We start from the raw sequence: 21,196 nt of genomic DNA, 5'->3' as shown, positions 1-21,196 counted from the left end.
GATTCCAGATACATACACATTATATTTTTTATAATTGTATCTCAGAACCCTGAGGCTCTGTTTATTTTCTCAGCCTATTTTTCTCTGTTACTCAGATTCTGTAATTTCTGTTGACCTATCTAATGTTTGATGTTTCTTTCCTGTGTCCTCTACCTCCACTGTGAATCCCATCTGTGAGTTATTTTACTTTGTTCACGTCATTCCTCAAATCCTGAGTTTCCTAGGCAGGCTGCTTTCTTCTTTCCATCTTTCAGAATCTTCTTATGTTTGTCTTATAATTACATCCAGGGTTTTTAGTCATTCTTCATGGGAGGGTTGGGGGGAAATGAGTTTATTACGGAAGGATATGAAAAAAGATCCACGTGAACATTCAGATGGAAGAAGTGCATAGGTGAGGTCTGTGGGAAGGGGTGGGGGGCTTCCATGACCTTTCCAGGAGCACCCCTCTCCCAGCACCATCACGAGTTTACCAGTCTGGAAGTTCTGTGAAACTGGTACTTCTGGGATTTTTATGGAGGCTTTCTCAAATAGGCAAGATCATTCACTTGAATTCTAGTTTGTCTCCCCTCTCCGGAATGGGGCACAGGGTGGAAAATTCCAAACCTCTAATCCTGGTTTGGTCTTTCTGGTGAGCAGCCCTCATCCAGGAGCCCAACAAGAGTCACCTTATTACAACAAAAGATGCTTCTCTCACCCAGACAATTCCAAGGGAATTAGGAACCCTGTGTCAGGAACCAAGTATTAGAACAAAAAATTCTCCAAGTGCTCTTATCACAAGAAATTATAAGGGTTTTAGGAGCTCTGTGAAGGCACTGCGGGGAGAGGCCAATATATGTATTTTCTATTTCACAGGGAGGTCTCATTTTGAAAGCTTGGGCAGCTGATGGGCAAAGGGGACAGACAGAAAATGTGTGTGGGAGAACCCTTCACATACTCTGTTCGCTTTCCTGGTCTTTCATGCAGTGTGTCAAATTCAAAAAGAAGAATGATATCTGGGGCTATGAAGACTTCCCCTCCTGTCTCCTGGATATATGACAAAAATGTTTTTCTTTTTTCTCTTTTATCACTCATATCTTCTTAATTGGCCTTCTGCCCTGGGGACTGTTAACATTTGGGGATTCTACCCAGAGTTCATTTGCTCATGTTTGCCCACTGCAGAGATGTTGTATAGTAACTAGTTGTTGTTGTTGTTGTTTTTAATGTGTGCAAACTTTCCCAAGCAGAAGGCAAATCCTCTGAGTAGGAGGGCCATGTTAGGGGCCAATGCCCCCAAGGGGTGGGGTGGGGGTGATTTTTTTTTTTTCCCCATGTTATTGTGACTCACTTTGTCTTTTTGGTATTCAGGAGAAGTGATAATAATGGGATGTGTGATTTATTAGCAGAGTTTGTAGCTAGGAAATCTTATGTAAATCATTTATTCTCTAGCCATCCTGTTCTATTACTTTTTTTTTGGTTATGATCCCTAACTTATTTATCGCCTTATTACTGGTTTACAACTCGTTTCTCCATATATCTTATAGAAAATAATAGTTTTTCCAGTTGACAAGTGTGGGGAAAAGAATATAGTTTTTGTGCCTTTGGCTTTATACTAAAATGTAATATTTACTTTTAAAAATTTGATTCTCTTTGTTAGCTTCAGGAAGAAAAGGAGAAATCTAGACAAGGCAGGGAGGCAGAATCTATACATGTTTGATCAAGTATATGCATAAGTTTTGAATACTCTGGAGCAACTCCTAGGAAGTAGATAAGGAAAGGGTTAGCCAGAGAATGTTACTGGATTTACATTGTTGTTAGGGTTGAAGAGATTCGAAGAATTTAGGTCTTTTGATTTTACTAAGTCATCTTGAGAGATGTTTTCTTTTCTTCCATGGAATACCTCCCTGCTCCCATCATAACCCTGGGCAGATTTATGAGGCTTAGATCATGAGGACCAGTTAAGAGACTGGGAAGGATGGAGTATAGAACAGTTGTGGCCTGTGCTGGCCCTGTTGATGGCATCCCCACCGTTGTGAGCATCTTCTTTACCTGTGCAAGCTGGCAGAAACATTTAAGCAGATACTTTATTGATAGAAAAAAAAAGCCTTGTAGTGAAAACATTTTATCTCTTTAACATTTTTTCTTTAGTAGCCTCCACACCCAACACGGGGCTTAAACTTAAAACCCTGAGGTCAAGAGTCCGATGTTCTACCTACTAAGCCAGCCAGGCGCCCCCAAAACATTTTATCTTTGAGGAACTGTTGGTTGGGGGAAGAGTGTTGTGTCTGGAAATTATGAGCAGTAAAATAATTGAGTTCAAATTATTTTAGACATAGCAAAGCATCTGTTGAAAGATAAAACTATTCCAATAATTGCTAAATGAATCATTAGCCTGAGTTCATTCAGAGAGCAGTGCTTCTTTTGTGCAGGATTCTTACAAATTAGTTTTCTCTCTCTCTCTTTTTCTTTTCTCTTCTGGAAATTTATAAGCCATTTTGGTGAGCTTGCTGCCTTTGAACTTGTGGGAAAACATTTCTGGATTCCAGTATCTTACAAAGCTTTTCTCTGTTCAGAGAGAACTTTTGCTCAATGTGCTGAGTTCTTAGGTATGGTCTCGAAGTAAGTAATCTGAACATAATGCTATTTAGGAAATAGATACACAAAAGTGTCCAGTATTTCTGTAATATTTCCTTTTTCGAAGAATGCTGGATGTGAGGGTAAGGAAAACAGTAATATGCAGTAGATTCCGCTCTCTATTGTTTTCTCTATCTCTATTGTTTTCTCTATCTCTATGTTTTCTCTTTCTCAGGAAAGAGTTTTGGTAGTGAAAAATACAGATTGGTGGGCAAGGTAGATCATTTTCTGTTTGGGTTTGAAATGTATAAATTGATACACTTGTGAATGTGACACACTCACGCCTTCCTTATTTAGTTCTAGAACCTCCTTGGACTGACCTGCTGGTGTTTTGCTTCGTTTTATTTTCCTCCACTGAATAGACTTATTTCAAAATAGTGCTCTTCAAAGCAAATTATTTTTGTAGTGGGTTCTGTTATATAGCTGGAACTGGATTGCAATCAGAAGAAAAATTCCCTCCAAAGTATGTTGATCAAGATTCCATTGCAGACCATAAAATCCACACTAGTCAGTTTAAGCAGAAAGGAATTTATAGCAGGGATGTAAGGAGATTTTAGAGTAGTCGAAAGGACTGTAGGGACAGGCATGAAGTGAACTTCCAGGAACAAGTCCCAGAGCAAAACTGTGGCTGGTGCGCAGGTCCCAGCTTGAGTAGATAGTACTGTGGTGCGCTAGCCAAAACTGCCACACAGGGCAGCTGGCGCTGGCGCACCTCTGGACCGACTGGACCCTGGAGTGTCCACTGATGCTGCGGCAGGAAACGGGCCTCTACCACTGTTCTTTCAGAAGAGCCTCACAGCCTAGACATCTTTATGTTCTTACACCTTCAGAGTCATTGTGTATTTGTTCATCAAAAGTTGGGGTGCAAGCAGATATGCTAGCTAGCTGCAGGGAATTCTGGGAAATGTAGGTTTTTTGGTTTTGTGGGTTTTTTTTTTTTTTTGCCTTGTGACCTCTAATGTTTAGGAAGTCACACCAGAAAAGGGTTGGAAAAGTGTTGATTGAGCCAGTGGGCAGAATATGCCATACAGAGCCAATATTTTATTTTGAGGAGAAAGTTAGTTAGGATGGTTGTTTTCCTATGGCATATTTTATTTTATTTTATTTTCTTATTTTAGAGTGCGTACGCACGTGAGGAGTGAACACGGCGGGGAGAGACAGAGGGGGAGGGAGAGAGAAACTCTAAGCAGATTCCATACTGAGTGCGGAGCCTAACGTGGGCTCCATCTCATGACCCTGAAGGATCACCACCCTGAGATCATGTCCTGAGCCAAACCCAGGACTTGGACACTTAACCAACTGTGCCACCCAGGCACCCCTCCCATGGCATTTTAGATGTTGCAGCTTTTCTGAATATTCATGGTTCCCTTTTGTTAGCCATGAATTCACTCCTTTCAGTCCACTTTCTAGAATCCTTCTTTTCTTTCCTTTTGACTGGGTTAGGGGGATCTTGAGCACGTCAGCTGTTTCAGATTTTACCTATGAGCATCTGTCTGTTTCAGGATATGAACTTAAAAACTGTTGAATTTTTGTTTCTGGAGCTATCAGAGTACAATAGTTTACTGTTTATGTATTATCAAACACATAGTACAAATCACTCTATGGGAATCCCCACCCAGCCTCCCTTCAAGGTTCCAGAGAAGTACAGAAATTAATGTCAGATTTAACTCTGTTGAGTCAAGCAGTTGAACATTCTAGCTGAAAATTCTGGAGCTGGATGGTGGTTACGGTTGTTTCACAGTGTAAATGGACTGAATGCTGAGCTGTACCTTAAAATTTACCATCTTAACCATTTTTATGCTATATGTATTTAACACAGAAATCCGGACTTAGCAGCCTAGGACCTAGGGCTTTAAAATCAGGCTTTGTCATATGTTGGCTGTTGGACCAGGGGCATGATATTTAGCTTCTCTGAGGATAGTTGACTTATCTTTTTATGGGTGGTATCCTACTACATACTGAATATACTGTAGTAGTTCCCCCCCTAATCTGGGAGAGAGGGCAGGCTGGGTGAGTGGTGGACTTTCTGGAACAGAGCAGGCAGACAGGGTGGAGGCCAGGAGTGGTCACACAGGAGGGTGATGGGAGATCAACCCCTTTCCTAAAGGGTGGGCACTTGGTCAGAACTCAGTCTGTGGGCAGGTGACTAGCTCTCTACTAAGGCTTCTTTCCTTCAGTCTGGAAAATAACTTTTTTTTGGGTTATTCTCTGAAAGGAATCTTAGACATCATGCTAGTTCATCCCTTCATTTTACCTGCAAGAAAGCTCAGGTCCAGATAGCCAAGGGACTTATCCAGGTTTGTGCAGGAGCAGAAGTGTGATGAGAACTTAGGATGACTGACTGCACTCCCCCACCATTTTTTTTCCCCACCATTTTTTAAGGCGTGCTGAATGTTGGGCATTTGTGGTTAAGTCAAGATTCTACTCTCAAGAACTTGCCATTTCTTCTCCCTGGAGAGAAAACACATGAACCAATTATAATAAAAAGCACTAGAATAAGATCTACTATGATAAAGGGGCAGGGACTGAGATGTGAATGACAGAAGGGGGTGCAGGAGATCCTCCTGGAAGAGGGGAAAAGACATCACACTGAGCCAACGTCTCTGTGGTTATGGTGGCATTAAGGAAGTACCCTCTTAGTTAGGGACCATTTGGTCAGATAGTGGGGTGCACTCTGTGCATGTGTGTGTTTGCATTTGTGGGTCTGGGTGGGGCTCTCCTGCCCCACAGGTAGAGTCAGCACAAGTAGAAACATCTTGGAAAAGGACTTCCTCTGTGGTAACAGGTCTGTGTTTGAAATTCTGCCCACCCCCCACTAATTTTGAGCAAATAATTTGCCTATTCTGACCTCCTATTAAGTCATCTGTAATATAGTTTAAAAACAAAATGACCGGAAGGGTTGTTGGGAGGTTATCATTAGAAAACACATATGCAGGGGCACCTGGGTGGCTCAGTCAGTTAAGCATCTGCCTTCAGCTCAGGTCATGATCTCAGGGTCCTGGGATCGAGCCCCACATCGGGCTCCCTGCTCGGTGGGGAGCCTGCTTCTCCCTCTCCCACTCCCCCTACTAGTGTTCCTTCCCTCTCTCTCTGTGTCTCTCTCTGTCAAATAAATAAATAAAACCTTTAAAAAAAAAAAAAGAAAACACATATACAGAATATTAGTGATTTATGTGAAAAGGAAAGGTTTCATTTACACAAATATATGTGGTTGAATCACATCACTGTGACCTCTCTTGCCTTGCAGATTTTCAATGTCTTGATGGTAGGGGGTTGGTGTTGGTTCTACGAGTTCTCCAAGGTGAGGAATACGTGCAGGATTTCCCACAGTGCCTAGGATAGAACTCTCCTCTCCATACGGAAAAGAGGCATTTAAGAATACCAGACCTGGGCCATTTCTTTTGAGCTGTCATGTGCTTTAGACTTCTCAGTTTTGCCTGGTTGCAGATTGAAAGATGAATAACTTTCAATTACTCAATTTCAATTTCAATTATTTCAATTATTCAATTTCAAATTTCAATTATTTCAATTTCAAATATTTCAATTATTCAATTATTGCAGATGAATAACTGTGTGTGTTAACTTATTCATCTAAAAAATTCTTGAATCTAGTTGCTCAGGGCTTTCCATAGTGTGCAAGATGATGGTTGTTCAGTTGTAAATATTAGGTGGTCCACTTTAAGATTTTTTTTTTCCAGATTTTATTTATTTGACAGAGAGAGAGTACAAGCAGGGAAAGGAGCAGGAAGAGGGAGAAGCAGGCTCTCTCTGAGCGGAGTACCTGATGTGGGGCTCCATCCCAGGACCCCGGAATCATGACCTGAGCCGAAGGGAAACGCTTAACCGACTGAGCCCCCAAGGCGCCCCTGGTCGACTTTAGCGTGTCCCTGCCTGAGAATCATATGAGGTGGGGTGACCTGTTACGGATCCTCTGGGGTGATGAACATTCACCTGTCAGGAGGCGTAATCAGTGTTAGATCTTTGCTACTCGACATGTGGCCCCGAGGCCAAGAAGCCTCATCACCTGAGAGCTTGTTGGACATCTCGAATCCCAGTCGCCATCCCAGAGATAAGAACCTGGGCCAGAATCTGCATTTTAGCAAGATGTGTGGATGATTTGTGTGCACACTGAAGGTTGAGAAGCACTTACACAGAACATGGGGTGTGGATGACCGTCCCTGGGAGTTCAGTCTCCCCTTTTGCTGTGGAGCTGTCCTGGTTCTGTCTGGCTAGAATGTATCCCCAGTCTATGTCTGATTCACTTCAAGAACTGAAGAATAGTTTCAAATTGACTAAGAATTGCAGGGTCAAGAAAGGAACTGGGGAAGGAACAAAATATGAAAAAATTATTCTTGATTTGAGTCTCTAACATTTGCCTTGAATTGTATGATTGAACTCAGTGTCTGTAAAGCTTTTGCCTATAAAAGCAGGCCAGTCAACATTTTTCTTACCCAAATCATTAACCACTAGTTATTGGCCATCTTGTTCTGCTCTTGGCTCAGCTTTTCTGTCCATTTATTTCCTGTAGGTAAATATTTTAAATGGAGAAGGACAGACATGAGAGATATGTTTTTATATCTTTTAAATGGATATTTTCTGAAAAGGAATTAATGATGAAAGCCTGTATAATTTTTGTTGATGGGGTATAACCAGCACAGGGTGTTCAGTAATCCTGGGCCTTCTGGTGGAACATAAAGGTCTTTTTGGTTCTTATATTTTATGAGATATCATTTTTCTGCTAAATAATTAAGGTTGGAAAAGTTCGGAAGAATAGGTAAGCCTGGGGTTCTGAATTTTAAGTGTAATTCTGAGTTAAGAATATTGTATTTAAAAAGGTAAAATATTGGAATATTTTTTGAAGGGGAATTAAAAAAAATTCAAGCCTGGCTTTTAGTGTTTTTACCTTTATCCTTGTTACAAAAATGGCATTTTCCTAGTATGACATCATCATGTGACCTTTGAGCTTGTTTGCCTTTATTTAGTTAATTTACTCTCTGCTAGTCTGAAATTTTTCAAGATGGGAAATGAGCCTTAGCCGGGGTCAAGAGCCAGGTTAAAAGTTTGAGTTCCCTGCTCTGTAGCTGCCTGGCTGTGAGGCATGGGCATGTCCTGGGCTCTGATGTCATCATCTCTGAGTGGAAGGAACTGGACCAGATCCATGATTTTGATGGGAATGGGGCTCTATGAGCAGGTCGTGTGTGTATCAGGATCTTGAATGTGGAGAACATGTGTGATTTAATAACATAAAATAACATAAAATACATAATAACATAAAATAAAAATAACACAAAATAAAAACATAAATAACATAAAGTAACATAAAATAAAATAACATAAAAATAACATAAAATAACATAAAATAAAAACAAAATAACAAAAAAATTTAATAACATAAAAAGAAACATAAAATTTAATAACATAAAATAAAAAATAAAATAAAATAACATAAAAAATAACAAAAATAAAAATAAAAAATAACATAAAAATATAAAATTTAATAACCTAAAATAACCTAAAATAACAAAAAATTTAGTAACATAAAATAACATAAAATAATAACATAAAAAAGGTATTTATTTGGAAAATGGGAAAAAATGCAAATAAGTGGCACCATAGAAAGCATGATACAGTCTTGCTGGCTAACATAGAATGGGAAGTACATGAAACTAGCAGTGCCGGTAACAGTTTTTAGTGAGTGTAGCATGCCAGTAACTGTTTTAAACTTTTGGTATATGTATATGTGTGTGTGTGTGTGTGTGTGTGTGTATATATATATATATATATATATATATATATATATATTCTCCTATATATATTTCTCATTTAAACTTCACAAACCCTGGGGTGCCTGGGTGACTCTGTCAGTTAAGTATCCAACTCTTGATTTTGGCTCAGGTCATGATCTCATGGAGCCTGCTTGAGATTCTCTCTCTCCCTCTGCCCCCACACCCCATGCTCTCTCTCTCTTTGTCAAATAAATAAGTAAACCTTGAAAAAAGAAACAAAAATCCCTCATAGACCCCTAGAAGATCAGTAATGTTATCATATGAGCCTATAGAATAGAAAGGTAAAGAAAGCATCTCATTCAAGATCATTATAACCAGTATATGGGTAGATCTGGGTTCTAAATCAAAACAAGTTTGCAATGTTAGCTGCTAGGTTTCCTACCTCTGTATTCATAGTTTGATATGAACCAAGATAAATTCTATCTATATTTTACCTTCTGGAAAAAGAGTTTTATTATATGTGTAATGGTATGAAATTGCCCCTCAATCCCCAGGTATAAAGAAAAAAAATCATGTATTTTCCTCTAAATCCAATTAAAGTTCCATTGGCAGAGACTGGTGAGTTGTTCAGTATCAGTAGCACTAGGGGATTCCTTCCCCGCCCACACAATTTGGCTAGAAAGTCCAGAGGATCTCAGATCCCCACTTATCATAGTGGTGCCGAGATGCTCACTAGCCAGCCTTGGCGTTGCCCATTTTAGAGTGACCAGTTACTGTTTATTCCTTCCATACTCACCTTGGCCACCACGATCTCCCTGGGGCTCCTGAGGCCAAACCAAGGCTTTTGGATGTCAGTTCCCAGCTGTTCACTTGTTCAGTCTTGCCAGAAGTTTTCACCTGCCCCTGCCAGGGAACTACACAGACCCTGTGCCTGGTATGGGTCCAGACACGGTGCTAATGGACACAGAGCTTCCTGAAGAGAAGGGAAGCGTATCTCTCATTCTTTCATCCTAATCCTATAGGGAGTTGATTAACTTCTCTATCAAATTATCCTCCTGCCTGAAATGACAGCAAGACTTAACAGGATTGACCTTAAGCAATTTTATTAGTGTCCAGTTTGCATTTCTCCTGTTCGCGTGGCTAACCTGAGATGACCTCAATTCATTGCTTGCGCTATCTATGGGACACTGGGTACATGAATTCTTTAAGCCTCTGTTTCATCTTTTATAAAATGAGAATAATAATGGTTTCTGTTCCACAGAGGGTGCTGGGGGATCCGCTCTGACAAGATGCTTCTTTGGAGAATGGCAAGGAGACCCCCAGAGCTGGAGGGAAGAGTCAAAGTGGGTGGGACTGTGGCAGCGCCTGGGCCGGAAGTGTATAAATACCATTTTATGGGGTTTGGACACACACTGGCCTTCTTTTGGGTTGTTTCATTAACTGGGGTTTGTGTTCTGCTTAAGATGTGCGAAAATCCCTCTGATTAACTTGTTTCGGCCTATTTAGGATCCAACCGACTTTGAGTGGAGCTTCTGGATGGAATGGGGAAAACAGCGGCTGCTGCGGTTTCTGTTCGGCCACGTGGTTGTGTCTCAGCTGGCCAATGTGCTTGCAAGGAAGGTATGCTTACGTGCTTCGTTTCCTTTTAAGCTGCTTTCTTTGCTTTCTGAGAGAAAAGAGTCCTGAACTGGGAATCAGGAGATGTGGATATTAGCCTTGGAAGCCTGGAAAAGATGAGAAAGACCTGCTGATGATCAAAAAAGGCATTTATGATAAATGTTTCATACATTCTTATCTTTCACTTGCTTCCTCCAAGTTATTTTTAAAACCATTGAAGGTTTTAGAATAAAACAAACTACAGACGGTATTAAGATCATACCTAATCAAATGATCTTACTAAAACAAATGTTTGGGGTGCCTGGGTGGCTCAGTGGTTTAAAGCCTCTGCCTTTGGCTGAGGTCATGACCCCAGGGTCCTGGGATTGAACGCTGCATCGCATCAGGCTCTCTGCTTAGCAGGGAGCCTGCTTCCTCCTCCTCTCTCTCTCTCTGCCTGCCTCTCTGCCTACTTGTGATCTCTGTCTGTCAAATAAATAAAAAAATCTTTAAAAAAATTTTAAAAAATGCTTGTCAGGACCTCTGATTTCTCGTATAAGTTCAGAAGAAAGTAGAGTGAATGATATCATTAAGTGGGAATAATTTTAATGTCAAATAATTTATGCCATGGTAGCTGTTGTAGATCAGAATTCTAGTAGTATTTTCTATTTTGACTCTGGTCTGGAGTGGAGGATAAGGGCTACTTCAAAGGGGGTGTTTGGGAATTGCTTTCACACGCAGGAAGATTGAAAGCCTCTTGGTGTGTTTAGCTACCCTGGGGTTTGAGATATTACCAGGAGGATCTCTCTGTAGTGGAGGGACCACACTTTGTCCAGAATCCTCTGCTATATGCTTCTCGACTCTGTAGATTCCTAATTTGAAAAAAAATGAGTCTCTGCTGGGGAATCTGTGTAGTAAAGATAACCAGAAAGTGACTTGAAGTCAGCCCACAAAAAATGTTTGATATTTGGAGGTTCATGGAGGTGAAGAAATAAGACACAGGAGCCTCTGGGCAAGAGAGACCAGAATGTGAGATTGAGAAAACAAGGTGTGCATGTGGCTTGAGAGGTGGACCTGACTTGGGCCGTTTTTTAGCTGTTTCCTGAAAATTGGTACTTTTAAGGCTCACTTCTCATCCTGGAAGATAGGAAATCCCAGCAGCACATTAACTTTCTTTGTTTTAAATATGATATTGATTACTTTTTGTATTCAACTGATTTCCATCTTCTAAAATGGCAAAAACTAAAATCATTACATGTGGTCATATCTTCATACATTAGAAATTTCCTAGGACTTTCTAAGCAGACCCAATAATAAATAATACATGTTTGGGATGTCCCTAAGCTAGTAAGGATTATATAGTATAGGTACTCAAGCCACAAATTTGTTTGGTATTTTTTTAAGAGTTCAAGTTTTCTAGAAACTTAACATTTTTGTGTTTAACCAAGGTTTCTCTGCCCATAGGTAAATGACTTACTCTGCCCCTAGGCCTCAGTTTTCCCATCTGTAAAATGAATAGCATAATACCTGTCACTTTTATGTTGTGAGGGGAAGGTGAAATGTCCAGGAGGCCTGTGAAAAGTGTCCGGTCTTACTACTACTGCTGTGGTAAGGGTCAGTTGCAACGTAGCAGAAGAATATTAGCTGGTGTATTAGGTCCTGGGCTTTCTCACTGATTAGCTTTATAACTTTAGAAAAGCTTCTCACCACTGAATTTTAATTCATCATTTTCTGTAAAGTAGGGGTAGAGACAGTACTATTCTTTTTTTACCACCTTAAAAAGTGGTGGGTTTCATCTGTTAGAAATCTCATTAAAAAGTAAGGGTTTGGGCACCTGGGTGGCTCAGTAGGGTAAGTGTCTGCTTTTGGCTCAGGTCATGATCCTGGGGTCCTGGGATCCTGTCCTGCATTGGGCTCCTTGCTCAGTGGGGAGCCTCCTTCTCTTTCTTCCTCTGCTCCTCCTCTCTGCTTGTGTACTCTCTCTCTCAAATAACTAAAATCTTAAAAAAAAAAAAAAAAAGTAAGGGTCAAACATGGAAAAGATAGGACAAATAGAAAGTACAAAAGAAATGGGAGATAAATCATAATCAGTGGAAATGGACCTATCCCCACCCATATCCCCCAGAAAAAGATTGTCAAACTGGATAAAAGAAAAACAGAAATAAAGGAAAATAAAAAAAGAAATAAAAACATAGTACTGAGATGTGCTTCTTAGCAAGATCTACTTAAAATGGGGGACATGGAAAGTTTAATAGTAAAAGGATGTTCCAACCAAATCTAAGACTCTCTGTCTTCCCTGCCCACCCAAATACTGGTACAGTTTTTTCAATAGCTGGCAAAAAGCATTATTAGTGACAAAGACATTTATTGTTTAATGATGAAGAGTTAATTAGGAGGGTGTTATAATTCTACTTTTGTTTGTTTTAATATAATATAATGCAAAATTGGTCAGTACCATAAAGATAGATAAATATATGATTATAGGGATTTAAAAAAAAAGATTTTATTTATTTATTTGACAGAGTGAGAGTGAGTGTCCGAGAGCACAAGTGGGGTGAGAGAGCATGAGCACGGTGAAGGGCAGAGGGAGAGCAGACTCCCCGCTAAGCAGGGAGACTGATGTGGGGTTCAATCCCAGGACTCCAGGATCCTGTCCTGAGCCAAAGAAAGATGCCCAACCAACTGAGTTAGCCAGGTGCTCCTATAGGGAGAGATTTTAACATAATTTCATGACTAATTGATATATAGAAAAAACAAGGAAAATATAATTAATAAGCTTGATATAAGAAGTATATGTAAATTGTTAAACCTAACAACTAGAGAATTCATATTCTGTATTAAAGAATACAGAGTATTAATAAAAATTAACCACATAAGGGTCACATGGGTGGCTCAGTTGGTTAGGCATCTGCCTTCAGCTCAGGTTGTGATTCCGGGGTCCTGGCATTGAGCCACGCGTTAGGCTCCCTGCTCAGCGGGGAGCCTGCTTCTTGCTCTTCCTCTCCCTCTGCCACTCTCTCCCCACTCCTGTTTTTTCTCTCTCTGTCTCAAATAAATGAAATCTTAAAAAATTAATCATATATGGACCATAAATTTCAACAAATCTCAAAAGTATTTTCAAATAGATTTTGAAGTATGTGTTTTATATAGGTTACCCTCTTTAATCCCAGCGCAATTAGGTTTGGAAACCAGTAACACAGGATGACCTGAAAACTCTATTTCATTTAGAAATTAAAGAGAACATATTTTTAAATAATTTGTAGGTCAAAAAAGAGATCATACTAGAAATTAGAAACTAGAAATGAATGAAAAATATTACATGTCAAAACTTACAGGGTGTGGCTAGAATGATACTTAATTGTAAACCATAATCTTACATACTCATATTAAAAAAAGAAAGGCTGAAAAATACTGAACTAAGCATACAAATTAAGTTAGAAAGAATAGAAGGAAAGGAAAGAAACAACAAAAATAAGAGCAGAAATTAATAAAATAATCACTGGCAAGATTGGTCAAGGAAAAAGAAAGTGCACAAATAAGCAGTATTAGGTATGGAAAAGCTGATGAAAAAATATAGTAAGAGGATATTTTGTACAACTTTACACCAAAAGTCTTGAAAACTTTGGCAAAGCAGACACATTGCTAGAAAATACAACTTACTGAAACTGACTCATGAAGAAATAGAATGACCAAATTGTGCTATGACCGTGAAAAGAAATTGAATCACTAGTCAAAAATCTATCTGTAAAGAAAACACTAGTAATATACCAATTCTGCCCAAAATCCAAGACACAAATGACCTAAATCTTTCCCAGACTTTTTCAGAAAAGAGAAAAAGAGGGAACATACCTTTTAAGAAGATAGTATAAAATTGATACCAAAGCCAGAGGATGTACCCTACCAGATATTATGACTGATAAAGATATGATAATGAGGACATTGTGGTATTGGCAGCAGGGTAGAAAAATGGACCAATGGAACAGAATAGAGTTTAGAAAATACCTGTGCATAGATGGACACTCGTTTTGTGACAGAATTAGCATTTCGGATCTGTGTGGAAAAGATGAAGTGTTTAATAAACGGTGGTGACACAATTGTTTAGCTCTGTTCAAAAGAAATGCACACTTTTCCTTTTCAGTGGAGATTAAGGACTTACAGTGAAAAGGTATATCATTTTTAGAAAGTGTGATGTGGAATATCTGTTAATGATAGGGTTGAGAAAGATTTCTTAAGACACAAAAAGTAGAAATTGTGAAGGAATGAATTGGTAAGTTCTTATTCTAATGTAGTTAAACTTATCAGTGTATAATCCTGTGTAATCAGCAGTGTGTACATCATTGGATGTATCCAAAGAGACAATGAAGAAAGTGAAAAAGCAAGTCACTAATAGGTAATTTACAAGCTGACAGATTAGTATTTAGAATACATAAATTTCCCAAGGTAAGACAAATCACCCAGTAAATAATGGCTCAAGATGTGGAAAGAAATTTGCAGAAGAGGAGACACAAATGACCAATAAACTTGGAACACATGTTCAACTTTATTAGTAATCAAGCAAATGCATCTTAAAACCATATCATTTCATACTCTCCAGTTGACAAAACTCCTGGCTGTGTCAAGTAATGGCTACCTGAACTCCTACAGAGAGCTTGTGAATATGTATTTTTCTATGCAATACAAAGAGGTGCGTAGCCCATAGCTACAGTACTAATTCTGACATATCCCCTGGAGAAACTCTTTTTTGCCAATCAGGGGATGAGTCAGGACATTCACTGAAGTGATGTTTATAATAATGAAGAACCAGAAGCAATCCAACTGTCCATTATGGGGAAAAGGAGAATTGTGGTGAATTTATTCCATGGAAAGGACTGAATCATAGCTGTAATGGTCAACGCAGACGAATTTTTGGATCAGCACATTGAGCTGATAAGGCAAGTTGCAGAGGATTCCATCAGATATGATCCCATGTAAAGCTCAGAATTATGCAAAACTAAATGATACATTCACATATATGCTTACAAAGATGAGATAACTATTAAAATTCTGGATAGTAGTCATGTCCAGTTGGGATGGGAAGTAGATATGATGGGGTTTTGGAATAGAGGTGAGGTTCAGTGGGGAGGAGTAGTCTGGAGCCGACGACCAAGAAAGAATTCTCGAGACATCTGCGGTGTAAAATCTGTGCTTATTAAAGCACAGGGACAGGACCTGTGGGCAGAAAGAGCTGTTGCCCTAGGGTTTTGAGGGGTGGCTGATTATATACTACGGAGTTGGGAGAGGTGAGGAAAAAGGGAGGTTTTGAGAAAGAACTTTCATATGTTAAGAGCCACGGGCTCCTGGAGGCCTTGCCATTGACAAGTAAAGGTTGTTTACCCCTCTAGTAAGGCATTAAGAGTGAGATAGTTGGGAGCTTCCTGGAGGAATGTTACATTCCTCCTATCACACGTCCTTCTCAAAGGGCTGCAGGTTTAAAAGAAATTCAGTTTTATTTACATTTCCTTCTGTCTCAGCCTCCCTCAATTTTATGGAGGAGAGGGTGATGTTAGGACTTCAGGAAACTGAGCTCTGTGTCTCTGGAAGTTAGGCTGTTGATAAGCAAGCTTCTTCCATGTAAATCACTAGGACATTTGTAAACTGAGGGAGACCCATGTCTTGCAGGATTGTGATCTAAGTTAACTATTTGTTCTTTAGGGCAGCCAGGAGTGCCTGAGGAATGTCTCGTATATCCCATGGGGCAGGGGGTGTTGTGGGCTGCCCTCAGCTTGCCTTCTGCTCCCTCATCAGATAGCATTGCAGGAGATGCAGGTCCACCCCTTTTTTTCCCTTTGATGGTTTATTTTAATTGAGGCCCAAGTGACCTCTGGCCAGCGCCCTCCAAAACCCTGGTAGAGCCTTGTCCTTCTGCAGTTGGTGGCCCGTGTGTGGGGGCTGTTTTCCTCTTCTCTATACCTTACAGACTTTATAAATGTTCCTTTCTCTGTTTTGATTTTTGGTATACTTGTAACTGCACATGTGGAAGAATGAAGCGGGGCAGAAGGAAAACTGAGGGTGCCCTGGGCATACCCAACTTTTTCATCTCCTGTCCCCCTTATGACTCTTGCACCTGTATTGAGCCTGACAATGGCCACATCCATTTGGTCTCCTTTGCCTCTCACCTGTTCTTGCTAGTTCGTGTTTGCTTCCTGTAGATTAATGTCTCTCTAGCTTTTTTTTTTTCCTTTATTGTTCCCCTTCCCCTCTGAGCCTTTTTATTTTTTAATTTTATTTATTATTATTTTTAAAAGATTTTTATTTATTTCAGAGGGAGAGAGAGTGTGTGTGTGTGTACAAGAAGGGGGAGGGTCACAGGGAGAATCAGACACCCGGCTGAGCAGAGAGCCTGATGTGGGGTTCCATCCTGAGACTACAGGATCATGACCTGAGCCAAAGGCTGATGCTTAACTGGCTGAGCCACTCAGGGGCCCCCACCCCCACCTTTTTCCCAATTGTGACTTCTTACTGTGAAATTTTAATACCACAGATACACTGTTTATGTAGTATATGCATGCCTGTGCTTTATGCATAAAGAGTGAGGTTTTCTTGCCTCTAAGAAGCAGCCCTCACCGCAGGTGACCTGGCCTGGTGGAGAATGCTAGATGTGGATTAACTTTCCAGAGGCTCTCCACCGGATGCGCCTCCTTTCCAAACTCCCTCCATTTTCAGCTGCTATTTCGCATGTACCAGCATCAGAAATATACCTGGTTTAGGATCTAGATGTTTCTCCACTTAATTTGCTTGTAACTTTGAGTTAGGCTCTTTTTATCTTAGGCAGTATTCTGAATACTTAAAAGCACTTAAGTGAATCCCACTTTGCCACCTTCAAGCTACAGGGTCTTATAAGCCAGTTAGTTAGTATCTTTGAGCCCATTCCTCATTTGTGCCATAGGGAAGGTACTGCCTGCTTCTCAGGGTAGTAGTGAGGGTCTGATGTTTTTCAGGGTTATGCTTGTATAGGATGAAAGCCAAGGGCTGCTGTGGGCTGCTGACGTTTGCTGTGTGCCATGACTGTGGTCTGTGTGTTTGCTTCTGGGAGCAGTCACCACTACCGTGCTCAAGAAAGGAGGCCACTGTCTTGAGATTCTGAAACCCTGAGGGTAGAGGCTGTCTGTCCAGCCATACCTACACACTCCCCTGCCTGTCTTTCTCTGACCCTTTCTCAAACTTGTGTTGGGTTGTGGGGATAGGGGGGAGGATTGAGACACAGACCCTTCCCCTGAGAAAGTTGGGTGAGCACACAGAGGAAGCCAAATACTGATCTTGATTCTGGACCTGCTGCTGTGGTGGGCTGGGTGCCTGGGAGGAGGCGGGGGCCACATCTGCCTGGGGATGTCAGGGAAGGCTTCCCAGGAGGTGCCTTTGAGCTGCGGTCTGAAGGAACGCCGGTGTTTGCTTCTTTAGCTTCCTGCATCTCTGTACCAGGCCTGGGTGGGCAGGTGGACTCTGTAGCCGTAGAGCACATCCTATGCAACGTCAGGGGGGAGCACTGAGTCGTCGGTGTGTGTCTCTCCCATCCCCTCATCTCAGCTGCAGGCTTGATTTGTGTGACAGCTGGTGGGAGGGGTTCTACCTGTGGCTGGGGCACAGGGCTTTCTCTGTCTGAGTCTGCTTGGCCCTGATAGGTAAGTATGAGCCACAACTTTGGCCCCATTAGCTTTGTGCTTTCACCACCTGGACTAAGTGTCCCAGATGGTGGGTGTTTATGGGACTTACTCAAAGTGGAAGATTTGGGCTGCAGCTGTCTTTTATTTCCCCATTCCTGGAGGGGTCAGGAGGTGTGGACAGACAGCCCTTGCAGGGAAAGCATGTTAGCATCTGAGCTAGTCTTGCTGTTCCAGTCCTTAAGCCCTGAATGAGGCTTCCCATCTCCATTTACTATCTAATCTCTCTTCCTTTGGGGGGTCGCACCTCCTCCCAGAGAGAGGCAGGTTATATCCAAAAGTGTGATTGCATTGCTCTTCTCGCTTTTCTTCCCACCATGATAAGTAATAAAACTTTCCACTGAGCTTCTTGGCCAAGGTGAAACGCCTTTTCTCTGGGTAGGGCTCTCTCTCTCTGGGTTTTGGCGAGACTGAGTCAGAGGCCGGTGCCTTGGGAGGGGAGGCTGAGTAAGGCCCAGAGCTTTGGCTGTGGGCTTGTTATGATTGGATTATGTGCTGGGTGGATCAGACCGTTGCCTCCCTTCTTGAACACCCCTGTGGCCTTGCCACCACCTGAGACATTGTGTTCTCTGCCCTCTGAACTAAAAATACCCCTGTGTGCACCTTTTGAGGAGGCTGGCCTGGTGTGGGGGCTGCGGGTGACTCTGTTGCTAACCCCAGAGCTGAGTCTTCAGTGTACCTCTGACTGGCAGAACCCACATCATTAGCATGGGGCCCTGACCAGCTGAGCTCATCAGCCACAGGACTGCAAAGTGTGGTCCCGTGGCACTGGCTGAAATGAGTAAACTAACCTCTGGAAGTCTGTGGTGAGCAGTGTTCCGCCAGCATCTTATTGAAACCACACACCTAATAGGAATCTCATGTGCTAACCAGACTCTTTTGCTCCCTCAGTGCATATCTAAGAAGGACTGAAATCTGCTTTGTGAAGGCCTGCTGGCCTTTGCCCCCAGGAAAGGCAGGCTAGAATGTAGTTGTTCTGACTCTGGGATGGTTTTGGTTTTTCTCTTTGGGGAGATATATACATATAAATATATATATTTTTAATAGCAGCTGCAATCGATTATATAGTATATAATAAATTATGCCATGTACAAGGATTATTGATTGACTCTTCTTATTTATTTCTCAAACAATGCCCCCACTGAGTGGTTTCTGGGCAGCCGTACAAAAATAGTTCATAGATTGCAAAGTCTGGTAACGTTGCCAACAGGAGTCCTCACCAAGGCTTTACCCTTTCACCCTTCCCTCTGGAGGTGAGCTAATGAGGGAGCCACACCCTCCTGTCACTCGGTGCCCGCAGCTCAGAGCAAGCTGATGGGAGGGAAGGATGGCGGTGTTGCGGGCATTTCCAGCCGGCTCTTCCTGGGGCTAGGTCCTTACTCCCAATGAAGAAGATTTGAAGAACAGAAGGGTGAAGTTTCCTGCAGGGGTGCTGAGTTCAGCCTTGGAAACAGGCCAGCTCAATCCGTTAGTCTCCTTGAACCCATCCATTGGGTGAGAGGCAGTGGGTTCTACCACAGATGTCCACCTTCATGGCTTGGGGCCTGTGCCTTGACCATGCTAAACTCTCTGAGCTTTCACAACACAAGTCAAGTTGTAAGAGACCCCTGTGAGTGGAAAGCAGGCAGTAGGCAGCGAGATGTGAAATGACTCTGTTCCATCTGCACTGGCAAAGCAGCCTTCATTCATGAGGGGGTGAGTGGTACAAGTACACACCTTTGAAAATAGCAGCTTTTCATGTTCATCGACTAAAAAGCCCCAAGTGTTGGTGCTAACTTCTTGTCACCTGTTAGTCATAACTACCAGGTTAAGCCCAAAGACTTGGGGAAGCATATCCATCCCCCTATATCTACCCACTCAACATTTGTTCACTTACCTAATATTTATGGGACACTCGCTGTATGCTCGGGGCCATGTTAGACTCTGGGCCTACGTTATTGTAATTTGAACAAGACAGGATATTAGCCTGCGGAGGGGGACTGTCAAGCAGAGGGTCCGTTCGGTGTTGACATGGGGAGCAGCGGGCAGGTGGCCATCCTTCAGTCTGGGGCAGGAAGCACTGCGTCCCGTTAGGAAGGCTGCTGCATTCACTCTTCAGCTGAATCCGAATAACCACAAAAATATAGTTTCTTTCTTACTGTTTGTTAGACTTTTAAAAGTTTCTTCTCTTCTCTCACCTGCCTTTTCATCTTCTATTAGAAACAGAAGAGCCTGGAGTGAGGCAAGTGAAGGGGGTCAGGACAGTCCTGGGCCTTGGCAGAGTTCACCCAGCCTGTCTTATTCTCAAGCTTTGGGTGGCTTACACTTTGATACCCTTTACTTTATTATTTTTAAAGATTTATTTATTTTAGAGTGCAGGAGTTTGGGGAGGGGGAGAGAGAGAGAGAAACAGAAACAGACTCTGCACTGAGCCCAGAGCCCAGTGTGGGGGCTCAATTTCGTGACCCTGAGGTCACGACAAGCACTTTTGGAATAGAAATAGGTGGAACAGGGCTGTTTTAGGCCTTTGCACGTGAAAATGGCCTTTGAGCCCAACCCCTCCACTTCCTCCTCAGAGAAGCAGGCCATCCATGGGGCTGCTTGCTGGTGGGCAATGTTCCTCTTCTATTTCCAGCTGATTCTGCCAGTTTCAGATGCATGTGGAGGGTTAGTGGTTGGAGGAGGTGTGTCCTAAGGGCTGTTAGGGGACTGTCCTCCTCTGATGCCAGTCAGAGAACAAGGCATGGATGATCATTCTGTCAGGAGTTTAGTGGGGTTCTTATTTATATAACTTTAAAAAAAATTGGTGATCTTTTTTGCATATTTTACATCTTTTCCTTTATATCACCTGTCTGCCGTGGATGTGTGTGGTAGAGCTGCCTCTCCCTGCCTGGGAGAAGGGGTAGGTGATACGAGGGATAGTGGAGAGTGTGCAGGTAACATGAGAGCCTTGTGTACGCCATCTTGGAACAGTACCAAGTGTCGTCTGCCTGTCCTTTTGAGCAGGAGGAAGGCCATGAGGGATGAGAATTGGGACAGAGTTGTGTGCCTCTAAGGTAGCTTTGGTGAGCACAGTTAAATTCATCAGAGAATCTTGTTCCGCTTTTTCCATATTGAAGCCCCTTAGTCTGTGGTTAAGTCTCCAAATGAAAGCTGAACACATAGGCTTCTTCCACATGGATCAAATCATGCTTAATAAAAATGTGGCTGTATGTATGTGTGTAGCCCATGGAAAAGGATCTCTGGTGGTCAATCCTCTAGATCCTGTTGGAAAACCCCCCCTTTTTTTTCCTCCCCATTTGTTAAAATCAGTAAAATGGTCTTTGGCAACCTTGTTTCTTATAATTGGACTCTGCCCAGAGATGAGTGTTTGGGGGAAAATTTGAAGCAAATTTATGTGACTGTTTTCTGTGGGCAGTAGGTTGGAAAAATAGTAAAACAGAACTGCAGATCTCTCTGATTTTCTTGGAACTTAAAAGTGGCTGACCTAGTCGCTCATCTAAAATGTTCTCTCTTGGGCTGGAGTGTAGGTTTGGGAAAGAATTGTATTTAGACAGTATTTTGGAATAGTTAGCATCTAAAGATGGG

General features: G+C 41.8%; 1 protein-coding gene across 2 annotated transcripts in view; it reads left to right on the top strand.

Moving 5' to 3' along the window:
* LOC111162365 (hedgehog acyltransferase) overlaps positions 1-21,196 on the top strand; it is a 328,170-nt gene that overhangs the window by 38,598 nt on the left and 268,376 nt on the right. For both annotated transcript variants that reach the window (XM_022526736.1, XM_022526737.1), the window contains exon 4: positions 9,843-9,956. In XM_022526736.1, the coding sequence (XP_022382444.1) occupies positions 9,843-9,956 (114 nt within the window). The remainder of the gene's footprint in view (positions 1-9,842; positions 9,957-21,196) is intronic.

This window comes from Enhydra lutris, unplaced genomic scaffold, assembly GCF_002288905.1.
Source record: "Enhydra lutris kenyoni isolate GAN:26980312 unplaced genomic scaffold, ASM228890v2 scaffoldscaffold91, whole genome shotgun sequence".
In the NCBI taxonomy this organism is placed as follows: domain Eukaryota; kingdom Metazoa; phylum Chordata; class Mammalia; order Carnivora; family Mustelidae; genus Enhydra; species Enhydra lutris.
This window is presented reverse-complemented; position numbering and strand designations above follow the sequence as displayed.